This window comes from Melozone crissalis, unplaced genomic scaffold (genome assembly GCF_028551555.1).
Source record: "Melozone crissalis strain CALT ecotype California unplaced genomic scaffold, PUWL_Pcris_2 ptg000061l_1, whole genome shotgun sequence".
NCBI classification, from domain to species: Eukaryota; Metazoa; Chordata; class Aves; order Passeriformes; family Passerellidae; genus Melozone; species Melozone crissalis.
The window spans coordinates 6,564,318-6,585,823 of NW_026535839.1; the positions used below are offsets into that span (position 1 = coordinate 6,564,318).

At 52.5% G+C, this 21,506-nt stretch overlaps 1 protein-coding gene across 3 annotated transcripts; it reads right to left on the reverse strand.

Moving 5' to 3' along the window:
* Positions 1–70: 70 nt before the first annotated feature.
* On the reverse strand, positions 71–19,738 carry TCOF1 (treacle ribosome biogenesis factor 1). Of its 3 annotated transcripts, none has more exons than XM_054288169.1 (17): positions 19,624–19,738; positions 19,037–19,092; positions 16,326–16,468; positions 15,489–15,595; positions 14,871–15,219; positions 13,957–14,042; positions 13,284–13,499; positions 12,416–12,685; positions 8,421–8,595; positions 8,126–8,268; positions 6,135–6,308; positions 5,507–5,726; positions 5,193–5,281; positions 4,282–4,510; positions 2,729–3,325; positions 1,542–1,639; positions 71–1,044 (listed from the first exon to the last, which is right to left on the reverse strand). In XM_054288169.1, exons 1-17 carry the CDS (start codon positions 19,732–19,734, stop codon positions 1,012–1,014), a joined length of 3,096 nt encoding a protein of 1,031 aa, XP_054144144.1. In that variant the 5' UTR covers positions 19,735–19,738; the 3' UTR covers positions 71–1,011. The 3 variants fall into 3 exon arrangements, with proteins under 3 accessions (XP_054144144.1, XP_054144143.1, XP_054144142.1); XM_054288168.1 differs by having other exon boundaries at positions 5,193–5,278; positions 6,114–6,308; XM_054288167.1 differs by having other exon boundaries at positions 5,193–5,278; positions 8,126–8,295.
* Positions 19,739–21,506: the final 1,768 nt, after the last annotated feature.

Genomic DNA, 21,506 nt, shown 5'->3' on the forward strand with positions numbered 1-21,506 from the left:
CCAGCTGAACAAAAATCTGTCTGTTGTTTTTTTTATTTTGTATTTCATAAAAAAAAAAACAACACAAAAACTGACTCTGCCTTGGCTGAGAACAGCTGCTGGACACAACTGTTCAGTGCAACTCCAGGGACATGATAATCACTGCTGTCAGTGTCAGAGTAAAAAGGAAATCCAAGAGCTTTCTTTGTAGTAGCAAAAGGACTGACACCACACGTCACAGGAAAAGGGGAAAAAAGGTAAAAGTTTTTCTCAAAAATATAGCTCTGTGGTAAGAGAAAGGGATGGCTGGGTGGCAACAAGGGGAAAAGCAGTTTATGCTCTGCTCTGGTCAAACTGCCTCCTCCACTTCCATTCCATTTGGAGGGACTATAAACACATCTCTGAGCCTCAGCAGGGCAGGAGGAGGCAGAAAGTTACACAACTGTTCTAAAAGTCACAGTTAAAAGAAATTATAAATTACTATTTTAAAAAAAGTTGGAATTCTCCAGGTGAGCTTCCTTTTCCTCTCTTCTGTTTGATCTTCACCCATAAATCTTTAATCACAGGAATGCGGTACCTTTGGGGAGAGGAGTTAAAAGTTAGGGATGGGGAGGAGGAGAGCAGCCTTACAGCTGAGCAGAGCGTGGGCAAAGGCAGCTGGTCCACTTGCAGGTGGCTACAACATCACCATCCAATCCCATCACTTTTCCAAGCTCCCTGGGGTCAGCAGGGACAGACAGACACTGCCAGAGGCCACTCATCTCTGCTGTGACAGAGGTCAGCAACACCCAGGCTGGACATCTCAGCAGCTAAAGAGTTGAGGTCACCCACATCCAGAGAAGCCAGCACACAGCTGCACGACCTTCCTCACACTGCTCCACTCCCTGGCCCTCTGATCCAAGGCCAGGCTGGCTCAGGGAGCTCTCAGAGGGCTCTTTTTGTCTTCCCAAATCTGGCCCAGGAGTTCTGCATGTGGCCAAGGTGACGCCGCTCAGGGTGCCAATGGCCCGTCCCCACAGGCCATGTACCTTCTCACAATCCTTCAGGATCAGCTCCTTTCTTCTTCTAAAATGGAAAGGGGAGAAAATACATCAGCATCACTTGCACCACAGACATGAAGGACCCAGCAAAGCCAGAGAGGTTTCATGGACATGTCCCTGCAGAGGTGGCAGCCACCACCACAAGGAACATCCTGTAGTCTCCCTCTGTCACCCTTCAAGCCCTTGGGATGGGATGCAGAAGTCTACCAAGGCCTCAGGAATCCAGCTTCTGCTGAGAATGAGATGAGCAGGCAGCTGGAGAGCAGCACTTGCTCCTTAGACAGGGCCAAGTCCTTTGCCACCAAAAGGGTCCCTGGGTTTGAGCATTCCAGGGAAAGGAATCTCCTAGGGCAGCAATACAGGAACAAGGCCTTTGAGCCACTCTAACCCCAGCCAAAGGTCAGGGTGTCTCCAGACTGGCCACAGTGAACTGTGGGCTTCCCTGCACTGCCAGCAAGGCCAGGACATGGCTCTGTTCACTTCTGCTGGGGTGAGCACCACAGCCCAGGGTGTGACACATACCTTCTTCTTCTTCTTGTGAACCTCAGCAGAGCCATCTGCTGCAGGCTCCCCTTCCAAAGATGCTTTTTTGCTCTTCTTTTCTTTTCCAGTCTTCTTTTCTAGGAGTGGGAAATAAAAGCCAACTAAGAGAGGGACTCTGGTATTGTCAGCCTCTGAGAGGGAGCAGAGACTGGTAGGAGCATCTCCAGTAAGATTTCCATCACATCCAGACCTGAGCAAGATTTCCAGAGCAGGAATTGGGTGAAGGCAGAGCTCTACCCACAGGCAGCTGCACCCAGGGATGTTTCCCCAATACCCCTGAGCCAGAGCAGCTTGATCTCACCATCTGTGCACACACATGGGTATAATTACACAGAATTCCCTTCTTTCCACCTCCTGCTGCCCACCTGCTCCAAGGAACTGCTTCAGGGATGGAATGGATGGGCACATGGCAGAAATGAGAGCCAGGGCGGGCTGCTGACACAGGATGGACATGAGGTTCAGCTCAGCACAACTGCTCAAGAGGCTCCACTCATCCCTGTTAAACAGCTCACACAAGGGCCAATAGACAAGTCTGTCTCCTCCAAAAATAAGGGCTGTGTTTCAGCAGAACAGAAATACCATCAGACCTGGCCCAGCCAATTCACATCCCCTCTCCATATTTTTCTTTTTCCTTCTTTTTTTTTGTTTTCTTTCTACCAGATCCAGCACAAAACCAGCTCTGAATTGCAAATACAGGCTGCACTGTAAAGAAAAAAAATGGCCTTTGGATTAGGGCAGAGAGCAGGCCACCACAGAACAAGCTGTAGAAGGGTCAGAAGTGACAGGATAAGAGGAAATAGCCTCAAGTTGAGCCAGGGCAAGTTTAAGTTGAATATTAGGAAAAAATTCTTCACTAAAAGGGCTGTTATAACACTGGAACAGGCCGTCCAGGGCAGTAATATGGTCACTAATCTTGGAGGCATTTAAAAGATGTGTAGATATGGTATGTGGGGACATGGTCTGGGGATGGGCCTGGGTTAATGGTTGGACTTGATGATCTTAAAGAGAGACCTTTTTCAAGCCACATGACTGATTCCACGAGGGAAGCAGCCAAGCAGGAAGCCAATGGGACAGTGGGTGCTATCTGCAAGGCACTGCACCAGAGGCTGAAAGTACATCAGCTGCAAAAACCTATTGCAAACTAGGCCCCAAGTGTAGATGCTTACTTTTAGCTGATTTTTTCTTTTCCTTGCTGCCTGCCTTCTCCAGGTCACCATCTGCTTTCTTCTTTTTCTTTTTGGGTGCTTCTTCCTCAGCCTGCCCTTTCCGTTTCTTCTCCTTGGGCTGCCCCACAGCCCCATCCTGTCCCGTCAGCTTCCGCTTCTGAGACGTTTTCTGCTTCTTGTTCTCTTTGTCTTTGCTCTTGGATGTTTTCACCGCCTTGTCTGCTGTGGAGGATGGTTTCTTTTTCTCCTTTTCTTTTTTCTCCTTTTTCTCCTTTTCTTTTTTCTCCTTTTTCTCCTTTTTCTTCTTCTTCTTCACTTCCAAGCCCTCTGCTGTGTGCACTGCAGGGACTTGAGCAGCAGTGGTGACCTCAGTTTCACTCCCTGAGCTTGGCTGCTGTGGCTGTGGGACGGAGGGCAGGGCATGTGAGGATGCTGGGGTCACTTGCACCCCTGTTACCCCAACATTGTTCTCTTTCATGGCCAGGGTTTTCTTCAGTGAGGAAGCTTTGAGGTTGGCATGACCTGGCTCTGTTTTTCCTGCCACCTTCTCTTTGCTGGAGGCTTCTGTAGCTTCCTGCCCTGAAGGGGGGTTGTTTTCTGCAGAAACAGAGAAACTCAGGAAGCATTCATTACACAGACTAGTCACAGGAGGATGGAAATATGCATTTGAAGAGGAGCATCCAGTTCTTCTCCCCCAAAACAGCTAAACTTGTTGGCATCTGTAGCAGAGTCAGAGAAAGATGCCTCAGCCTGAAGTGGGTGACAACAGCCACAACAGCTTTGGCTGTTTCACAAGATGGGTGAGCATAGATGGAGCAGTCCTTCCCCAGGACACCATCCCCAGTGACTGGGGACTTCCCAAGGTGGTGGGGTCTCCACACTGCCCCCTGCAATCACCACCAAATCAAGCCCAGAGCCCCTGGGCCCTCCTGAGCCCCTATATAGATAGCTCTGACTTCCTCAACAGCCCTTTGCACAATTTCATGATGTGCCCAAGGGACCAAGAGATCAATCTGAACTTTTAGAGCAGGCCAGAGTTCATCTGAAGGTGCCAGGGTCACACCAGAGCAGAAGCAGCTTTCAGCTCCAAGTTTTACAATTTGCCAACAAACCAGGGAAAGGGTGGGACATTCTGTTTCTCCACAGGTTTTCTCACTTGCTTCCCCTCCTCTGCTCTCCAGACATGCAGAGGAGCCCACACAGCCCAAGGGGAGGTTTGAATACCAGCAGATGTTCCTGAGGCAGTGTTTGAGCCCTCCACAGAAGCCAGCAATGCAGTGTGCACTGGCTCCAGGGAGAGCCCTACCTGCTGCTGTTCATTACTGTGGTTAAAGCTGGAAGAGGCAAAGGCACTGAGCCCTGCAGGCAGCCAGCACGAGCAGGGCTGTGCTGTGGCCAGGGAAGCCAGCAGACGGCAGCAGAGCTCCATGCTGGGGTTCCACGGCAGAGACACGCTGGGAACAGGGCCCACCCTCCCCAGTGCCACCCCCCTGTGCCAGCACGGCTTTGCTCCAGGGCCAAGCAAATTCCCAACCTTGCCAAAGGAGACCCACCTGCTTTGTGGTTTGCAGCCACCTGGTTGTCATCTGTGTCAGAGTCACTGCTGTCGCTGCTTGAGCTGTTGGCCTGGGCTGCCTTCAGGGAGCCCTTGGTGAGGGAGTTTGCAGCACTCACAGCTGCCTTCCCTGGCCCCACCTCAGCCCCGGGCTGCGGGAGAACCGTCTTTGGTGTATGGGGTGTTACTGGGCTCTTGGAGAGCACTGGGTAGCCTGTGAGGAGGGACTGGAACAGCACAGACACACTGAGGAGTCACAGCAGGGCAGCCTCCCACACACCAGACACGCAGCTCAGTCTCTGCTGCTATTATCCCCATACTTCAAGTGAAGGGCCCACCTTTGGCCACGTGTGGAGGCAGCTCTGAGAGGCCAGGGCTAGCAGGAGAGGGGCCAGCAGTGACAGACACCAGCTGAGCCAGAGGTTCTCCTTTGTTCTCGCCCAGCAAGGCAGGCAGGCTGGGGGAGGCTCCTGGCCATCACCCACGCACACTTAATGCTCTGCAGATGTGCTGCACGCCCTGCACGTTACTGACAAAGGCAATTTCATGGACATGGCTTAAGTTACAAACTAAAGTGGGGGAAAAAAATCCCTGCTGCTGTTGGCACTGTGCAGCAGTTCTGGTTTAACCCTTGCAAGGCACCATATCCTGCTGTCTCTTCTCCCAGGGAAGGCACCATGACCCCTGGACCCAAGGCCTGGCTGCCTGGGGAAGCATTCCAGGTTCAAAAGCTTCTCTCTCACTCTGCCAAAAGGTCTTGCTCACATCACTGCAGAGTGGGGAACCCCCACTTCTCTGCTGGCAAAGCCCCCCAGCACCCCATCTGCTATGGCTGGGAATTCAGTCTCTCAGTCCCATTTGGGAGCCAGCTGCAAGACCCCAGAGAATCCAGCCTGCTCAGTACCATACCTGTGATGCTGCATCCTCCTCTTCCTCACTGGACTCTGAGGAGGAGTCGTGGGCTGGCTGGGTCCCTCCTGGTTTCTGCAGGGAGCCTGCTGGAAGAGCAGAGTTCCTCCTGTTAAACCACTGCTGCCTGGGCTGAGCTCACCTTCCCAGCACAGGCACTGCCACCAAAAGCCCTTCTGCCTCCAAAAACAGGGCAGTGCTCTGCCAGGCTGGAGAGGAGGAATGCCTCTCCAAGCACTGCCAACCTGCCATGGGGTAACAAAAGGCTGTCCCCATTCCAGTAGCACTGAGAGCATCTTCTGGAGAGAACTGACCAGGTTTGGAAGGCTCCTTGGGTGCCTCCTCCTCCTCACTGTCAGAGGAAATGCTGCTGTCTGAGGCGTGCTCTGCATGAGTGGGTGGCACAGCCTGGCTTGGGTGAGTGTCCTGTCCTGGCTGCCTGCCCTTGGCAGTGGAACTTCCTGGGATGGCAGTGCTGGCAGGAGCAGCTTTTCCCACTGGAACCGTTTGCTTTTGGCTGGAAGCAGCAGGGACCTGTGGAAAGGGAGATGAAATAGATCTGAAGGAGGAATAACTAACTGCTCACATCCATGAACTACAAGCAGCAGCCCAGAGTAGATGGGCTTGGAGCACCTTGGCCCTTCCTCAGCTGGACTGCTGCAGTTTGTGCCACAGTCAGCCCAAGCCAAGCAGATAAGTGCTATCACAAAAGGAAAGAAGCAGCCAGAGCCAGCTGGGAGCCAGGAACAGCAGAGGCACCAGGGCTGCCCTCTGCTCCTCTGCCTCATCTCACAGCAGGATCACTGTGGTCAGGATAGGGCAGCCCCTCTCTCCTGGCTCCATGAACACTTCCCTCAGCTGGGGACGTGGCACCAGCCCCAGGCAGACCCAGCTTCTCCCTCTCCCCAGGAGAGTCCCCACCTCGGTCTCCTCCATCATTACCTGTCCTGCCAGCACGTTGTGCTCTGAGGCATCAGTGTTTGAGCTCTCAAACACTCTGCTCACTGCAAGGACAGCAGGGGTTTTTGTTCTCTTCCCTGAAGGCAGGCTGGCATTTGCCTTTGCAGCCACCATGCTCGAAACTGCAGTTACTTTGACATTCTGCTGGGACAGACTCTGAAAGAGATGAGAAAGAAAATCAGGACAGAGCAAACTTGGAGTGAAATGATACAGAAGCTTACACCAATCCAGCACTAAGTCCAAAGCCTTTCCATCATTTTCAGCACAGTACCAAGACCTTTTGTTTTTTAATTCTCTCCTTTACAAACCAGTTCTGCCTCCCATGAGCCTCTGAGCAAGGCCTCTGGCACAGCCAGGAGCAGAAATGAGGGCCAGCACCCTAAAAGTGCCAAAAAGCATTAGCTCAGTGCCCCAAAGGCACCTACCCTGAGGGCAGGCAGGGGAAATGTGCTGTGCTTGCAGGCTGTGAATCCCTACCCACTGCAGCACCAGCAAGTCTGCAGCTGTAAACCTTTGCAGAGTGGGCATCTGGACTCCCTGATGTCTGTCTTTTACACTCTAAAAATCACACACCAAGAGTTAACTGGCAGCAGAGATAAACAAAGACACCAACCACAGGGAAAATCTGCCTCCAGGTCCACAAGCCAAAAGAGAGATTAGGGGTCACATTAACAAGAAGAATTTTGTTGCCTCACATTTAAAACCTCCCATCAAACTTACCATAAGAGGGGTTAAAAATAGACAGGCCAGGGGCATGGAAACAGGCACTGAGGACAGGACCACGACACAAATGGCAGCAGAAGAGGGAGAAGGAGCCACGGGGGAGCACTCAGCCTGCTGCTTTGTGTTACTGACGAGGCTGTGTGAGCAGCTCTCCCCCTGCAGGTCTGTGACAAGCTGGGCCTTTGTGGGCTGACATTTCCCCCACACATCATCTGCCTTGGGAAGGAGCAGGCCCTGCTGGCTGTGCAGCCCAACGCCAGCTCTCGGCCCTCTCACACAGAGCTCAAGTTACAGCAACTGCAGGATTGTATAAAACCCCAGTAATATAAACATGCTATACTCAGGGACTGCTCAGGATGGCTGCCTGCCCATCAGCTGGAGGGAGACAGCCTTTGCACTGGCTACAGCCTCAGGCCAACATGGGGAAGGGTTTCCTGAGTGCTCATAATGTCCCCCTCCCAGCAAAGGCATGTGTGGGGTATGAAGTGTGCTTGGCCACCAAGCCCTGGGCTCAGAACACCAGCCAGGCCTCCCCCATGTGGAACAGCAGCCATGTTCCTCAGTCAGTGGGGTTTTAACGTGGTTTCCTGGGCTCAAACTGCAGCACAAGTGCAGACACCCCCAGGACAGCTTCACACCAAGGCAGCTCTGGCCCCAGGGAGCTCAGCCACAGCTCTGCAGGACTGGCATGGGGACACAAAGAGACTCCAGTGGGACAGCTGGGATCAGCTCCATGACACTCAGGGGTGCTCTCAGCACAGATATGGGGTCACCTTCCCTTCTTTCCGGCTGAAAGGCAGCAGGACTGCTGTGCTACCCTCAGGGCAGATCCTGCCATCCTCCCAAGGCTTGTGGAAAAGAAAACCAAAATCTTCAGAGGTCTGTGAGGAACCAGGCAATGGGTTGCCTTGGAGCTACACAGGTCATGGAAAGATTCTTCCTGTAGGGATTTGGCTGCTTTTCCAGCCTAAATTCCTGAAGTAGAGCAGAGGGGACAGAGTCCCAGGGAAAGCCTGGGCTTGTGTGTCTGCTCACGTTCCTGTCAGAGCTCTCACATACTGCAGGATTGCTGTGGCTGAGATGTGCACCCAGAGCTGGGGTCAGTCAGACCCACGGACACAGCCAAGGAAACCCAATCCAGCCAAGGGGAGGCTGCTCTGCACTGCTCACCACGTGCACAACCACCACCTCCCAAGCCCTGAGAGGGCAGCACCACAGCCCACACAGCCAGGGGGTCAGCAGCTCCTCACCTGGGAAGGAGGGACTATTTCATTCTCTGAATCTGACTCCTCACTGGAATCCTCACTGCTGTCCACAGCTGGAGGGGCTGTGGCTGGTGCTGAACTTGGTGCCTTTTTCACGTTGGTTGGTTGGGGCACAGAATTGGTTTTCACTGCAGGAAGAGTGTAAGAGATTGTCACTGTGAGAAAGGATTGCCCCTGCTCTCTGGGGCTGCCCAGAGCAGGAGCTGCTCCACGTGCAGGGGAGAGTAAGAAACCCATAAGGATGCAGGTGAGGGATCCTGGCTACCACCAGACAACTTACCAGCTGCTGGAGGCTGTCCCTGTGCTGCAGGAGGCTCCTCTTCACTGTCAGACGAGTCACTGCTCCCACTTTCTGAAACCTGGCTTTTCAAGGTGCTCACCACTGCTTTTTCAGGCTGCCCAGCTTTAGCAGCCTGGCTCAGGTTGGGAATAGGCTTGGGCTGGTCTGATAACCTCTTAACAAAAAAGAAACACAGGCCCAGAAATGCAGTATTAGTACAGGTGTTGTTTAGGAGTTTAAGTGCAGTTTCAGCTCAGGCTGGGTTTTGTTTTACCATAACAGAGCTGTTACTAACATTCAGTTAGTGGTGACATGCTTGGTGTGTTATGAGTGAAAGGGCTTCAGCCACTGCCTGGGCTGAACTGCTGTAGATAGATCCCTCTGAATTCAGCAATTTCCTTCTGACAGAAAGCCCAAGCACATTTTACATGAGCACACAGGCTAATAGTGCTTGTAAGCTTCTAAAAGCAATTCTTTCTAGAGACAGAGACACTGGTTGAGGACGGAGGCACTGCAACCCCAAGACTCCCACTCCAAGGAAGCCAATTCAGCACAACCTAGCCACAGTTCAGGGAATCAGCAGGAGTTGGGAAGCCTTGGGCCATCACACTTGCAAGATTCAGAGACAGCACTGGAGCAGCTACAGCCCAGAGCTGCTGGAGAGCTCAGTGCAGACACAGGGCTGACACAAGGGCTGGGAACACGGGGCAGGCAGAGACAGAGTGTAACCCAGCTTGGAAGCCGATTTGTCAACAGGTCTAAGAATTTAGAAATCTCCAGACAACAAAACACCTCAGACACTCACTTGGGCTGTGTCTTTGTGCAGCACCTGTCAACACTCATGTTCCAGGACAGACCACAAGCCACTTTTCCTGTTGTGTCAGCACCAGGAAGCCACAGTCACCTGTGCCCCACATACACAACTGCCAGGTGAGACTCTCTCTCTTCCTGGCTCCTGTCCAAGGGCTGCAGATCCCCCTCGTGCACACTGAAGGTCAGTGGTGGCAGAGGAGAGGAAGTGCTTGTGGAATGATGTGGGAATGTCCTCCCCTGCAGATACTCCCCAGGCTGGCACTGCTCTGCAGCCGCTCATTCACTCCACTCGTGGCTCATCTCCGGGCTGCTCTGCCAAGGAGAACATTGTGCTTGCCAGGGCAGGGAGGCCCTGTGCACCCTGCATGTGCTGCCAGCCTGCTTTGGTGCCCCATGAGAGATTCCTGCCCAGCTGCACCATCCCTGCTATGCTGCTAATGCAGTGATACCCCCACAGCCCACGGCAGAGAGCACCAGCCCTTTGGAAGATCAATCCTGCAGTGCTTCCTGGCACAGCCCTGCCATGGGCTGCCATTGGGGCACTGTTTACCATCCCCAAGCCAAACACGAAACAGACAACAGCATCTGCATGTTTATCCCATTACAGAACAGCTCTCTGAACGAGCCAAGCACATTTTAACTGCTTAGAGAAACAGAAACCTCCACAAGTGCTTGGGGAAGGGGGGACCACAAACCTCACTTCTCTGTTTTGTTTTGATACCAGTGAGTCACAATCTCCAGGAGAGAGGCCAGCTTTGCATTGCTGAAGAGACACAAGTACTTGAAGCAGTCAGAAGAATTCACACACACTGCTCTGAACGTGCTAACTCCTCTCTGCTGTTCTGAACACTGCTGTGCAAGGGAAGAGCTTACCAAGATTTGAGCCCACTGAGTTTTAAGTGCTTCATAGCAATGGTCTGGCTTCTCCCTCTATGTGGATGCACAGCACAGGGCTGCTCCATTTCCTAACTTAGCAATGGAGTGGGAAAGAGCCGCCACGCAGGGGCATCATAACACACAGAAAGAACACAACAGAAACCACCATAAGGTTTACACAGCCTCAGAACTTCCTGGGAGGCAGCCAAGGTCCATCCATCCACATCAGAGGGATGACAGTCTCAGGTGGGATCTGGCCAACAGCACAGCCAAGTTACATCCGGGGAGCAGGTAAACCAGGCAGAGAGCTCCTGACAGCTTGAGAGTCACAGGTACTGAAGTTACTCAGAGAGGAGGAAAATAACTCAAGAGGAAATCATTTTTCCTGCTCCCTCTCCAGCCCCCAAAGCAGGAGCTGCCTGTGGCTCAGTGAGTGTGATGACTCAGCTCCCTCACAACCCATCTGCCACTCGCTGGGTCCATTTGCATCCTGCAGCGCTGCATGACAAGAGGAGGAACAACACTGAGCCACGTGTGCCCAGCACGTTGTAAAATCACACTCCAGCACTGCCTGTGTGAGCACTGCCCGTACCAGCACTGGGACCAGCACCTCAGCTGTGCCACAGCCCAGCCCAGGGGCAACTGCCACCTGCACAGGAGGGGGAACAGTGTTCAAGGAGGAAAAGAGACCCTCTGTCTCTTGGGAGATTTGGCCTCTCCCCACGCAGCCTGCAGTCCAAGATTAAAAGTTGCTGGCACAACTTCTGTCAGCACAACCCACGCGGGTTTTCCTGGGATGCTCAAGGAAGACACGGGTTCCCAACACATGGATGCACGTGTACCTCACACCCACTCCTTGTAAACACAAGCCAAAGCCTGTCTATAGAGGGCTCAAGTGCCACCTTTGGCTCAAAACACTCAGGAAAGAAGCAGCAGAGCAAAATTTAGCAGTTCCAAAAGAAAAGCAGCTCACAGCATCTTTAAGATCAGACTGTCCCCCATCACTACCCTTTCCCCCCAGAATATGCAAACACCTTGTCAACTTCTTTCACTAAATATTCCTGAGTCTTCAGGGGTAAACATACCAATTAAGCAGTTCAATTTAGGCATGATGTTCATTTTAATTGTGCTAATCCACCCCCACAGGGAAAGATGAAGCAGCTTCCAACGCTCTGTATCTGTTTGGATCTTGCACAGAAGCCAGAGGAAGTTGCAGGATACAGTAAGTCAGTGGTTAGCATATGCCCAAGTAGCAGATGGTGAGGAATGAGCTAAGAAGAGTTTGACTGGGAGGACAGGACTGTGGACACAGCTAAGCCCAGTGCTTTATCTTCAGGCTTCACTCGTGGGCCCTGCCTGTAGGCTACCAACAAGGGAAGGAACAGCCTGTATAGCAAAAATAGAGCTCCCTTGATGACAAGCTCTTCCTTGCTGACTCTGGCTGTGGAGGGGTGCATGTCAGTTTGCAAGAGGGAAGATCCTGAAGTGGTTAAATCAGCAGGTAAAACTTGCTGTTAAAAGCTTTACAGAATCAACACCAGAGGACTCAAACCTACCCCAGCACATAAACCCTGCTAAAAATGGACAAATCTCGATGGTTTTACAGTGGAAACTCATGGCACAGCTATCAAATAGCTACTCCTGTCACCTAGAGCTGAATCTTCAAATATAATCAATCATGCAGGAAGAGAGCAGCACAGAGCCAACTGTGAGAGAAACATCCCCCTCCACCCACCTTAGCAGACCAAGGCTATGAAGACAAAAATGCAGAGCCTTGCTGGCTCCTGCCTGTCAATAGTCAAAGGATGTGTTGACAAAGAGCCTCCCTGCAAGGACACGTGAGGCTCTACCCCCAGCTTCCCTTGCAGACAGCAAGGCTGCATCTCCACAAGACTGCTTTCAGGGCACTTTCTGGAGGCCCTGCAGCTCAGACTTTAGGCAGAAGGTCTCAGCACAATGTGCCTAGGGATGCTCTCGGGAAGGGATTTGCACTCCTTTGAGTTTAGTCACCTCAGTCCATTGTGAGCTCCCAGTCCTTCTCCTTTGGTTTGAGAACTCTGACCAAACCCCACAGGAGAGCCAAGACCAAGATACCTGTGACCCTGCACACAAGGCCACTCCAGAGGTGCAGGAGTGAATAGCTGGTATCAAACCATTTGCCTCCCACCTCCTCTGGAACAACTGTGTGAGAAGAGTGAGGCTGTCCTTGCAGAAACAAGGCACACAAGATCAGTGGCAGCATTTAAGGGATAAACCCCTGTCTTGCATACTCCATGCCTTGGCACTGGGCTGAATGCAGCACCTACCTTCTGGCTGATGGGCACAGGGAGATCCTCCTCTTCACTGGATGACGAGGCAGAGCTCTCCACTGGCTTTATACTTTCAGCAGGCTTTGTGGGAGCAGCAGTCTTTCCCAGTGAGGCTTTAACCTGCTTGGGCACTGTTGGTTTTGGTGCTGCCTTCCCTGGGGACACTGGAAGTGTTTTTGCTGGAGCTGCTTTGACAGAGAATGATGCTGCTGCTGTAGGTTTCACTGGGGATAGGATGGCATGGGAGGATTTTGGAGGTGGCTTTGTCTGGACAAGACATGAACAGAGTGAAATAAGGCAAATCCCACAGCAGCACAGTTCATTTGCTCAGACTATAATCAAGGGAAGAAATTTCAGAGCCCCCCAGGAAAGGCAAACCCTGAAGGGAGATTAGTGACTGGCAGGACACAAGGAATTCTTTCATCTGGCTTTCTTCATCAGTCTGCTGCTACTACCAGTCCCCCCCAGTGAGGTACAAGGCAGCACTTTGCACTCTCCACAGTAGGGAAGCTGAGCTGCACTACAGTTTGACAAATTAGACACTATTTATTGCAATTTATACCTGAGAAGCAAATTCCACCATGCTAATTTGCCCCTTCAGGTGGGAAAAGAATCCCTGGGTTTTTCTTTTTTTTTTCTTTTAAAAGTACTGATGGATTTTTCTAAGAAAGGCACAATGGGTTGATTAAAGCTCAGAGCAAAGACACGGAGGTGCCTTTTAACACCTCACGCCTCCTTCCTCCCACCCCCAACATGACTTTGCTACACACTACATGCATTTACAAAATTTTCTTTTCACTGCAGCTCCTAGCCCTGAGAGGCATGCAAGGAGAGGGAGGATTTCAGAGACAAGCACTTGGGTTACCAATGGACGTTCTTCATCTTCACTGTCTGAGGAGCTGCTGCTCTCTGTTGTGTCACTGGGCTGTGCAGCCCTGGGAGCTGCTGTTGATGCTGGCTTGGCATGGCTTGCTGCCAGGGCTGTTTGCTTCACTGCATTCTTCTTCAGGGACACTGAAGCAGCAGGTGCACTTTTCACAGGTGCTGCATTAGACCGCACTGTTTTCACAGCTGGCTTGGCCTGGGAACAGGGGGAACAAAAGGGAACAGGAGAAACAGGTAACACCTTGGAAGAAAAAAGCTGAAAGCTCTAACTGCATGGAATCTGTTTTAAAGGCAGCTACCTTGCTAATTTTGACCAGGACAGGCTTTTTCAGACCCATGAGCCATGGCTTATCTGAAGCAAGTCACTTTCTCCATGGACTGCCTGACTACATCCATCAAATTGCATACTAATCACCTCCTACAGATCCAAGGATCTCCCTCAGCCTCAGGCACTAGAAAAAACTGGAACAGAATGGTTGATGTCGGCAGGGTTTAGTGGGGCTCTCAGCCACACAGCATGTGCTCTGGTCTTGGGGATCTCAAACACCCAAGGTAAGGGATGCTGTCAGAATACAGCACTGCAGCATTTCCCTCTTCTTCAAAAGAAGGGAAGTGATTTCCTAGGGACAAAGAATCCATGCTGGAGAGGTTACCTGGATGGCTGGAATGGCCAGCTCCTCCTCAGAGGACGTGTCCTTGCTTGATTCCTCACTGCTGCTCTCAGCCCCAGCTGCTGGCTCTGAAACACAACGAGGAGATGTCACAGCTGCTGCCTGCTCTAGGCCCCCAGAGTGTGATGCTAATGTGGCTTTTGAAGTCAGGGAAGCAAAACAAGCCACAGAGAGGGCTAAGGGGATTTGCAGGGAAGAGGACCTAGCCTTGCTGAAAACATCAATAGCTTGCTGGGAACAGCTTCTCCAGACAAATGCTGGTCCACAAACAGCTCTCCTCGAGTGCAGGTAGAGATGGGAAATGCTGCCTGGCCACCCCCTGACCCTATGGGGTGCTGCCCAGCCACACACAGCTCCCTGCAGGGGCACCCAGCCTGGCTGGGCCTCCTCTGGATAAGAGCCAAGAGGAGGATCATTTCCAGAACTTCAATGATCTATTTCTCACCCTCCTCCTCCAACACACACAGACACACTTCAAAGCATTTAAAGATTTCCCTGAAGACTTCAAACCCCAAAACGAATCACTTTGCAATTGGGAATAAAGAGAAAACACTGGAGGGCCTTTCCATAAAGCTGAAAGTATCAGCAGCATTAGTACTGCACCTCCTCTGGACATGCTACACTGTTAGCCCCAACCCCTGAGTACGTGCTGGGTGCTGCCAGACATCTTAGCACAGGATCTGCTGCTTGAAATGGGAGCAGGCACGCAGCATCCATCCCACGGAGCTCCAGAGCTGGCTGCTCTGCAATGTTCTAGCAGCCTCTCCAAGGAACAAGCATCACTCTGAGCTTTCCAGCAAGGGAGCTGAAAGGAACAAGCTGAAGGCACGTCTCTGATCCAATCTGCAGAAGAGCTGGAGCTCACACACATCTACACCACCCTGCAGGCTCCTTACCAGCTTTGGGGGATGGGGCCTTCGCAGTCGGCGTCTCCTCTTCCTCCTCGCTCTCGGACGAGGAGCCGCTGCTGCTGCTGGAACTTTCTGGTGCTTTGGTTGGTACTGGTGCTTTGCTTTGTCCTACTTTGGCCACAGCTGCTGTGGCATGTCCAGGCTTCCCAGGACCAGGCAGTTTCTGGGCCTTGGCTGGGGATGGAGCTGCAGCTGGGGCACTGGGCTGCTGCTTGCTGGAGAGCACAGTTCTGTCAGCAGCAGAGAGCCCCTCTGCTCTGCCTGCTGGGGCAGCAGCCTTGGCAGGAGAATGCAGGGAGTTGGCAGCTTTGCCACCCACCACAGCTGCTGTCACCTATGGGAAATAAAGGCACTTAGAAGGCTACATACAGATGAGGAGCTAAACGATTACCTGCAACAGCAATGTGGCAGCAAGGTAAGCCATAGAGCTCTTCAGGGCAGTATTTGGGGGGGCAGATATCTAAGAAAAGGCTTATGGCAGCATAGGAGGGTCATTTAAACAGGATTTCCACCCCAGGACATAATTCTACACATGCTGAGGAGTCTGGGACAGTCCTGGCCTCAGAGTACCACCAGCCTTCACAGCCAGGAGCGTTGCCTTACCGTCACTGCACCTTTCCCAGCCAGATCCTCCTCTTCCGACGAGGACTCATCTTCCTCACTGCTTTCGATATTCACTACCGAGTTTGTGGCCAGAGGAAGGCTGGCTGCTGCACAGGAGAGAGCCACAGAGCAGCTGTGTCAGAGTGTGTCTCACACCAACACGGTCTCTGGTTTGCAGGAGGGTCCCAGCAGCAGGGCAGGGTCCCATCTGCACACCTGATCCCAGACCATCACCACTGCTGTCCCCAAGACAGGGAAGTACTTTGCTCCTCCACCCCATCCCTCTCCCAGCCACCAAGACAGGGAATCTGTCAAGATTTGCACTTTTCTAAAGGCTGGTCTACAGCAGACCAGACTGATCTGTGAAAATGTATCAGACAAGTTTTTGTTAGACTCTGCAAGCCAACACCTCCCACATCAGCTGCACTCAAGATCTATCCCCACCTCAGACAGAGGGCACTGGCCTTCCAGACCAACTATCAAGACCTTCCCTGACCTGTGAAACAGACCTGCCTTTGCTGGCCCAGCACACACCTGGCACCAACTAGAAGGTGCTCCACAGTGGGCAGAAAGAGGTTCCCAAAGCTTCATCACCCAGCACAACACCCATCCCTCCCCAGTGAATCATAACAGGTTTTTTCTAGCTTCAGCAGACATCTGTGCTCCTCACAAACTCCACATGAGAAGGGGGTGCTAAATTAGTTGTCCTATTTTTCTGTGAGCACAAACAAATAGCCATCACTTAACAAGCATTTTCTCCAGCCAAGCAAGCTGGGCTGCTCCTACACAAGTCTCCAGTCCTACCCTGCCAGCTCCAGGGAGATGAAAGGCTCCTACCATTTGCAGCTTTTGCCTTCTCTTTCTCATCCTCTTCTTTCTCTGAGCTCTCAGAGCTGCTCACAGGATCAGGAACTCTGATCTTTTCTGGGATCGCTGCCTCCTCATCACTCACACTTCTTCTCTTGGAATTTGGTGGAGTTCTGAGGGAAGACAATAGGTGTCAAAATGGGGAAAAAATATCTTGAACAAATTAGAATATAATTATTCATTTACTCTCAGATCAGGCTCCAGCCTAAGAATAGGCAGTGTAATCTCTCTACACAGGAATTCCTAAGGGGGTGGGAAATACTTCTCTAACCTCCAAGGGACATCTCCAGTCCTCAGTAAACTTCCAAGAGCAACATATTCCTGCAACACTTAGGTAAATACTGAACCTAGATGATTTTTCTGTGCCCTAGGCAGACTCCTTCTTACTTTAGCAGAGTAATAAAAACACAGTCAGGTTGGTGCTGGATAGAAGGCATCCTACAGAACAAATTCCTTCTCCAGGGGCTACAGCCACAACCTCAGAGTAAGTGAAGCCTCGGGGTAGGGCAGATATGCCCAAAATACCAGGTCCTGGTATTCCACAGGGCCAGGAGAAGCCAATCTAAAGGGTACAAAAGCCATTTGAACTTGGGCTCCCAAGTCAAAAGAAAAGTCAGGTTGCAAAGAGGTTTAGGAAAGGAAGTGGCTGGAGCTACAAAAAATGTGTTAGAAAAAGAGGAGGAAAAGAACACGTAAGTATTAAACACTTAAACTGCTCAATTGGGTTAAAACATGAAGTTGGAGAAAGATTCCTCCAGGCTCTAAATCCCACCTGTACCAGGAGAGATGATGAGGCTCAAGTTACCCACGTTTTCATTTGAGAATTAAAGACAACACATGTGCTTTATTACAAGTGTAACACTGGGAACAAGCTGGTGTGACTCACACATGCAACGCTCCTCAGCCCTGGGACACACAGTTATCAGAAGCAAACTTCTGGGCCAGTTTAGCCCATTTTATTTGTTCATCTGTTTTAAAAACAAGATTAGTTGAACAATTTGATGAGTAAAGGCTGTGCATGGTGTCAGAGTGTTCTGGCAGCACAGCTGTAACTTTTGTGCAAGCAGGCTAAGCCAAAGGCACGTTCGCTCTTGGAAATCCTGTAACTACTCCAATAATCTTTTAATAAAGCAACAGGGCAGCCCACACAGGCAGCTCTGATCCTGCAGCACCATCCTGATCCAGTGGCAGCTGACAGCACAGCACAGAGTGATGAGAGAATTTGCTGTGAGTGACCAGGAGCTCAGGGACACCCTGTGAGGGAAAGAAATGGTGACTGCCAGCACTGTCCCTGTGGCATTCTGGATCATCTGAGGCCAGCAGGGCTCAGGCTGCTCCTAGGGCTGAGCTGGACCAGCTTTCCCCAGCTCCCAGGCACCCTTCCACCCCCTCTCTGCATCCTCCAAGTGTAAATGCAGCTCTGGAGGGAACTGTGGAACTGCAAATCTCAGCTTCAGGCTCAGTCTGGAAGAGTTTCTGGAGAACAGCACCAGGGGTGGCCTTGGTGAGAAGGGCAAGAACCACAGGGTAGACTAAGGAAGGACATTTTTGGGCTAAAAGCCAAGAAGCAACAGGATGTGATAAAGACAGCTCACTCACAGGAGCACACCAGGATAAAGACAGTGGCCAACACCCCCCTCATTTTGGCTCCCAAACAGGCAGACCAGGAATAACAGATGTCTTTGTAGGGCAGGATCAGGCCAGAAGGGTGATGCTGAAGAAAGATAAATCAAACCTGATGCAAATGCCCTGTTGCCCCCCAGGTTTAAAGGCAACAGTGTCTGGGAGGGTTTGCTGCAGAAGGCAGGATAACCAGCATGAGGGAAGGTCACCATCAGCACCCAGGAGAGCAACAAACTGGGAGAGGGAGGAACTGCAAACCCATTTCTATGCTGCCACATCCTCATGTGGATCCAGCCTTTCTCCTGCTCAGGTATGGAGCACCAGAGCAAGACACGGGGCACTGAGCAGAAAGCACCTTTGAAAAAACACTTCCCAAGGCTGCTGGCATGGCCATGCTAAGGAGATCCTCACTCCAGAGCTCCCAACTCCACAGATTCCCAGATAACCCAGCACTGAGGCTGCCACAGCAGCACTCAACATCCAAGGCACAGGGTGGGTGCAAACAGCACAGATGGGAAGGCTCCCTCCTGCAGACCTTCAAAGGGGTGTTTGGAACATGTAAGGATTGGAAAGGACAGGATGAAACCAAGATTTCCTCTGAGTCACATTATCTGTGATCTAAGCCAAGGTTTAAGTCCGTGTAAGAGCTCTGGCATTTCAGCACCTGCTCAACTCCTCTGTTCTCAAGTCGATAATCCTGCAAAGCACGTGGCTTTAAAAAGAAAGTGAAACAGAACTGGAACAGATTTCTTACAGTAAAGCATGACTCTGAGCTCCACAACACTACAGCATCAACCAGCACAAACAGCATCAGCTGCTCAAAACTAAAGTAACAACTTATCTCCAAGCTCAGAAGATTTCAAACCAGCATAATCCTGAACATCCAAAATGAATTGCTGTGAAACCAGAGCTTAGGAGAAAATTCTACTGAGCACACTTATCACCAGAAATCCTCTGACAACACAGAATTCCAACAAATAGAAATCACACATGCCATGCAGCCTAGACGTCAGCACAGTCTGCAATCCATCTGATACTCATTCCCTCCTGTGACTTACTTTTCCCAGTGGGTAAAGATGTCCTCGAGAGAGGTCGAGAAGGAAGGGAGCAGTTTCTGTGAAAGCAGAGCGAACACCAGTCAAGCACGGCCCAAATGTGACCCAGTTTCGGGATGTGCCCACCGGACAGAGCAGCGACCGCAGGGCCCATCCAAACCTCCCCGGAAAACGGGACCGCGCTCCCGGCACACACCTCCCGGTGAACCCCTCCCACTGCCCGCCCCGCGGCACCCAGGGCCGCGTGTTTTCCCGGAGAGCTCTCCCGGAGCCGCACGTGTTCGGGGAGCAGCAGCCCCCCGCTACCGGAGCCTCTACCGGGCGGGCTGCCAGCGTTCTCCCCAGCCGGGTCGGGGCCGGGCCGGCCCGCGGGCACCGGGAGCGCCCGCTGGGTGCCGGGACACCACGTGGGTCCGGCACGGACCTGCGGGCCGCCGTGGGGCCGCGGGCCGGCGGCGCGCCCGGCACCCACGTGGCGCTGCCGGTGGTCGGTGAGGGCGCGAACCGGGACCGGGCCGTGCGGCCCCGCCGAGGCCCGCGCTCCGGGACAGCGCCTCCGCTGCCTCCCGCGCGGCCCGGGCTCCCGTTACCTGCTCGCTCTGCGCCTGCAGCTCCCGGGCGGCCCGCGTGTAGCCCCTGCGGAGCAGGTGCTGGTAGATGAGGGCGAGCAGCTCCCGCCCGCCGCCGCCGTCGGCGGCCATGGCGCGGCCCACGTGCCGCGCCGGACAGACGCCACTTCCGCTTCCGCCGCGCGGCACCTTGGGAAACGTAGTGCCGGGAGTGTCCGGGGGGCACCGCATAGGGGGACCCGACGGGGAGCGGTCTGGCACCTCACGGGGGTCGGCCCGTGGGGGAAAAGGGGGAGAAAAGAAGGAGGAGATCACCCCATGGTGTCTGTCTTTCATGCCGCCCCGGTGGGACATGGGGGGAACGGAAGGGCGGGGGTTCGCCCCATGAGGTTCTCTCACACCCCCTCTGCTGGGGGCGGCGCCAAAGAAGAGCGGGGTCCCCTCGCGGTGTGCCCGCAGCTCTGGCACGGTGAGCAGGGAAAGGGCGGCCAGCCCACGGCGGCCCCTCCACCGCCCTGAGGGGGATGGAGAGCAGAGAAAGCGGGGTCTCAGCCCATGGTCGCAGCCGGGCCCCTCACAGCCCTGGGCGGAGATGGGGGCGAGGGAAGGATGAGCCGCCCTCCAGCGGGGGTGGCACACCGGGGCTGCCTCAGCAGCACCATATGTAATTCTATATATTTCAGAGCAGTTTTCCCTAAGATTCATCCAAAGTGCTCTGAAGGCGAATCCTCAGAGCTGATGCTGAGAGGAATAGCGGATTTGTCTTTACAAACAAGCTGTGGGTCTGCTGGTAGGTAAAGTCAGCTCTGGAAGGCGAAAGAAACAATGGGAAGGATTCTACTGATTGGTGAATGGAAAAAGATATTTGCTTTTACAAATAAACTTCAGGTTTGCTGATAAACGAAATTAGACATTGAGAGATGAAAGAAACAATGGGGAAGAAAAACTCCTAAACTCCTTAAGAATTAAAAATTAAAAGGGAAGGTTATACATTAGAGGGAAATCTTTGGGAACTCTTCGGGATCAGGTGTGTTGGGGAGTCTGAACCTCTCAAGTACCTCAGCCAATGGGGAAAGAGAGAATGGAAATGCAGCTGTGAAATTCGGATAAAAAGGAAGCTGCATGCTCCAAAAATTGGAGAGATCCCAGGGGAATGCCCCATGGCCTCTCCCTTTATTCGAATAAAGCTAGAAATGACTCCTCTGTCTCCTTTTTGGACATAAACCTCTGGTGTTTGTGGATTAATTTTCCTAACAGTGCCGAGTGGACTTTGAGCTGCTTGGAAGAGCCACACTGGCGTTTGTGGGGCTTAAATAAGCAAAGGGGCAGAGGGAAGAAGCTGCTCCTGATGCAGAGCAGCTGCTGGAGAGGGGCCTGTGAGGGAGGGGCTGCCCCACCAGCACCCCTCACCCCATGCTGATACTTTCCAGGAAAAATCTGGCTCCCATCACTTTGGCAGGGGTTTATTTTTGGAAGGTTTAATAATGTCCGTGGTACGCCTGTCGCTCATTCAAAATACAGACCCTGTATTTGTATTCCTAGGCAGGATTAAATATAAAACTGGCCTGGCTCCAGCTGGCTCCTGCACCAAACGTCTTTGACACCAGCACGGTCCAAGGCTGTAAAGGCACGGTCCAGGTGGCAGTTTTACAGCTCCTGTAAATGAATCCCAGCCCTGGACAGCCCTTTCTGGGGCTGACCTCCCCCTGCTCCAGCGGTCACTGCAGCCTGGTGTGAGTGTGGCCTCGGCACACACCATGATGGGCTGGCTGGGCCACGAGCTGTCCCAGCACAGCTCTGGCTGCTCTGAGGTGACATGAGGCACAAAGTCTCAGCTGGTGGCCTGGTTTGTGGCCCTGCCTGGAGAGGAAAAGCCAGATGAAGCATCCCAGAGCAGAGAGGAG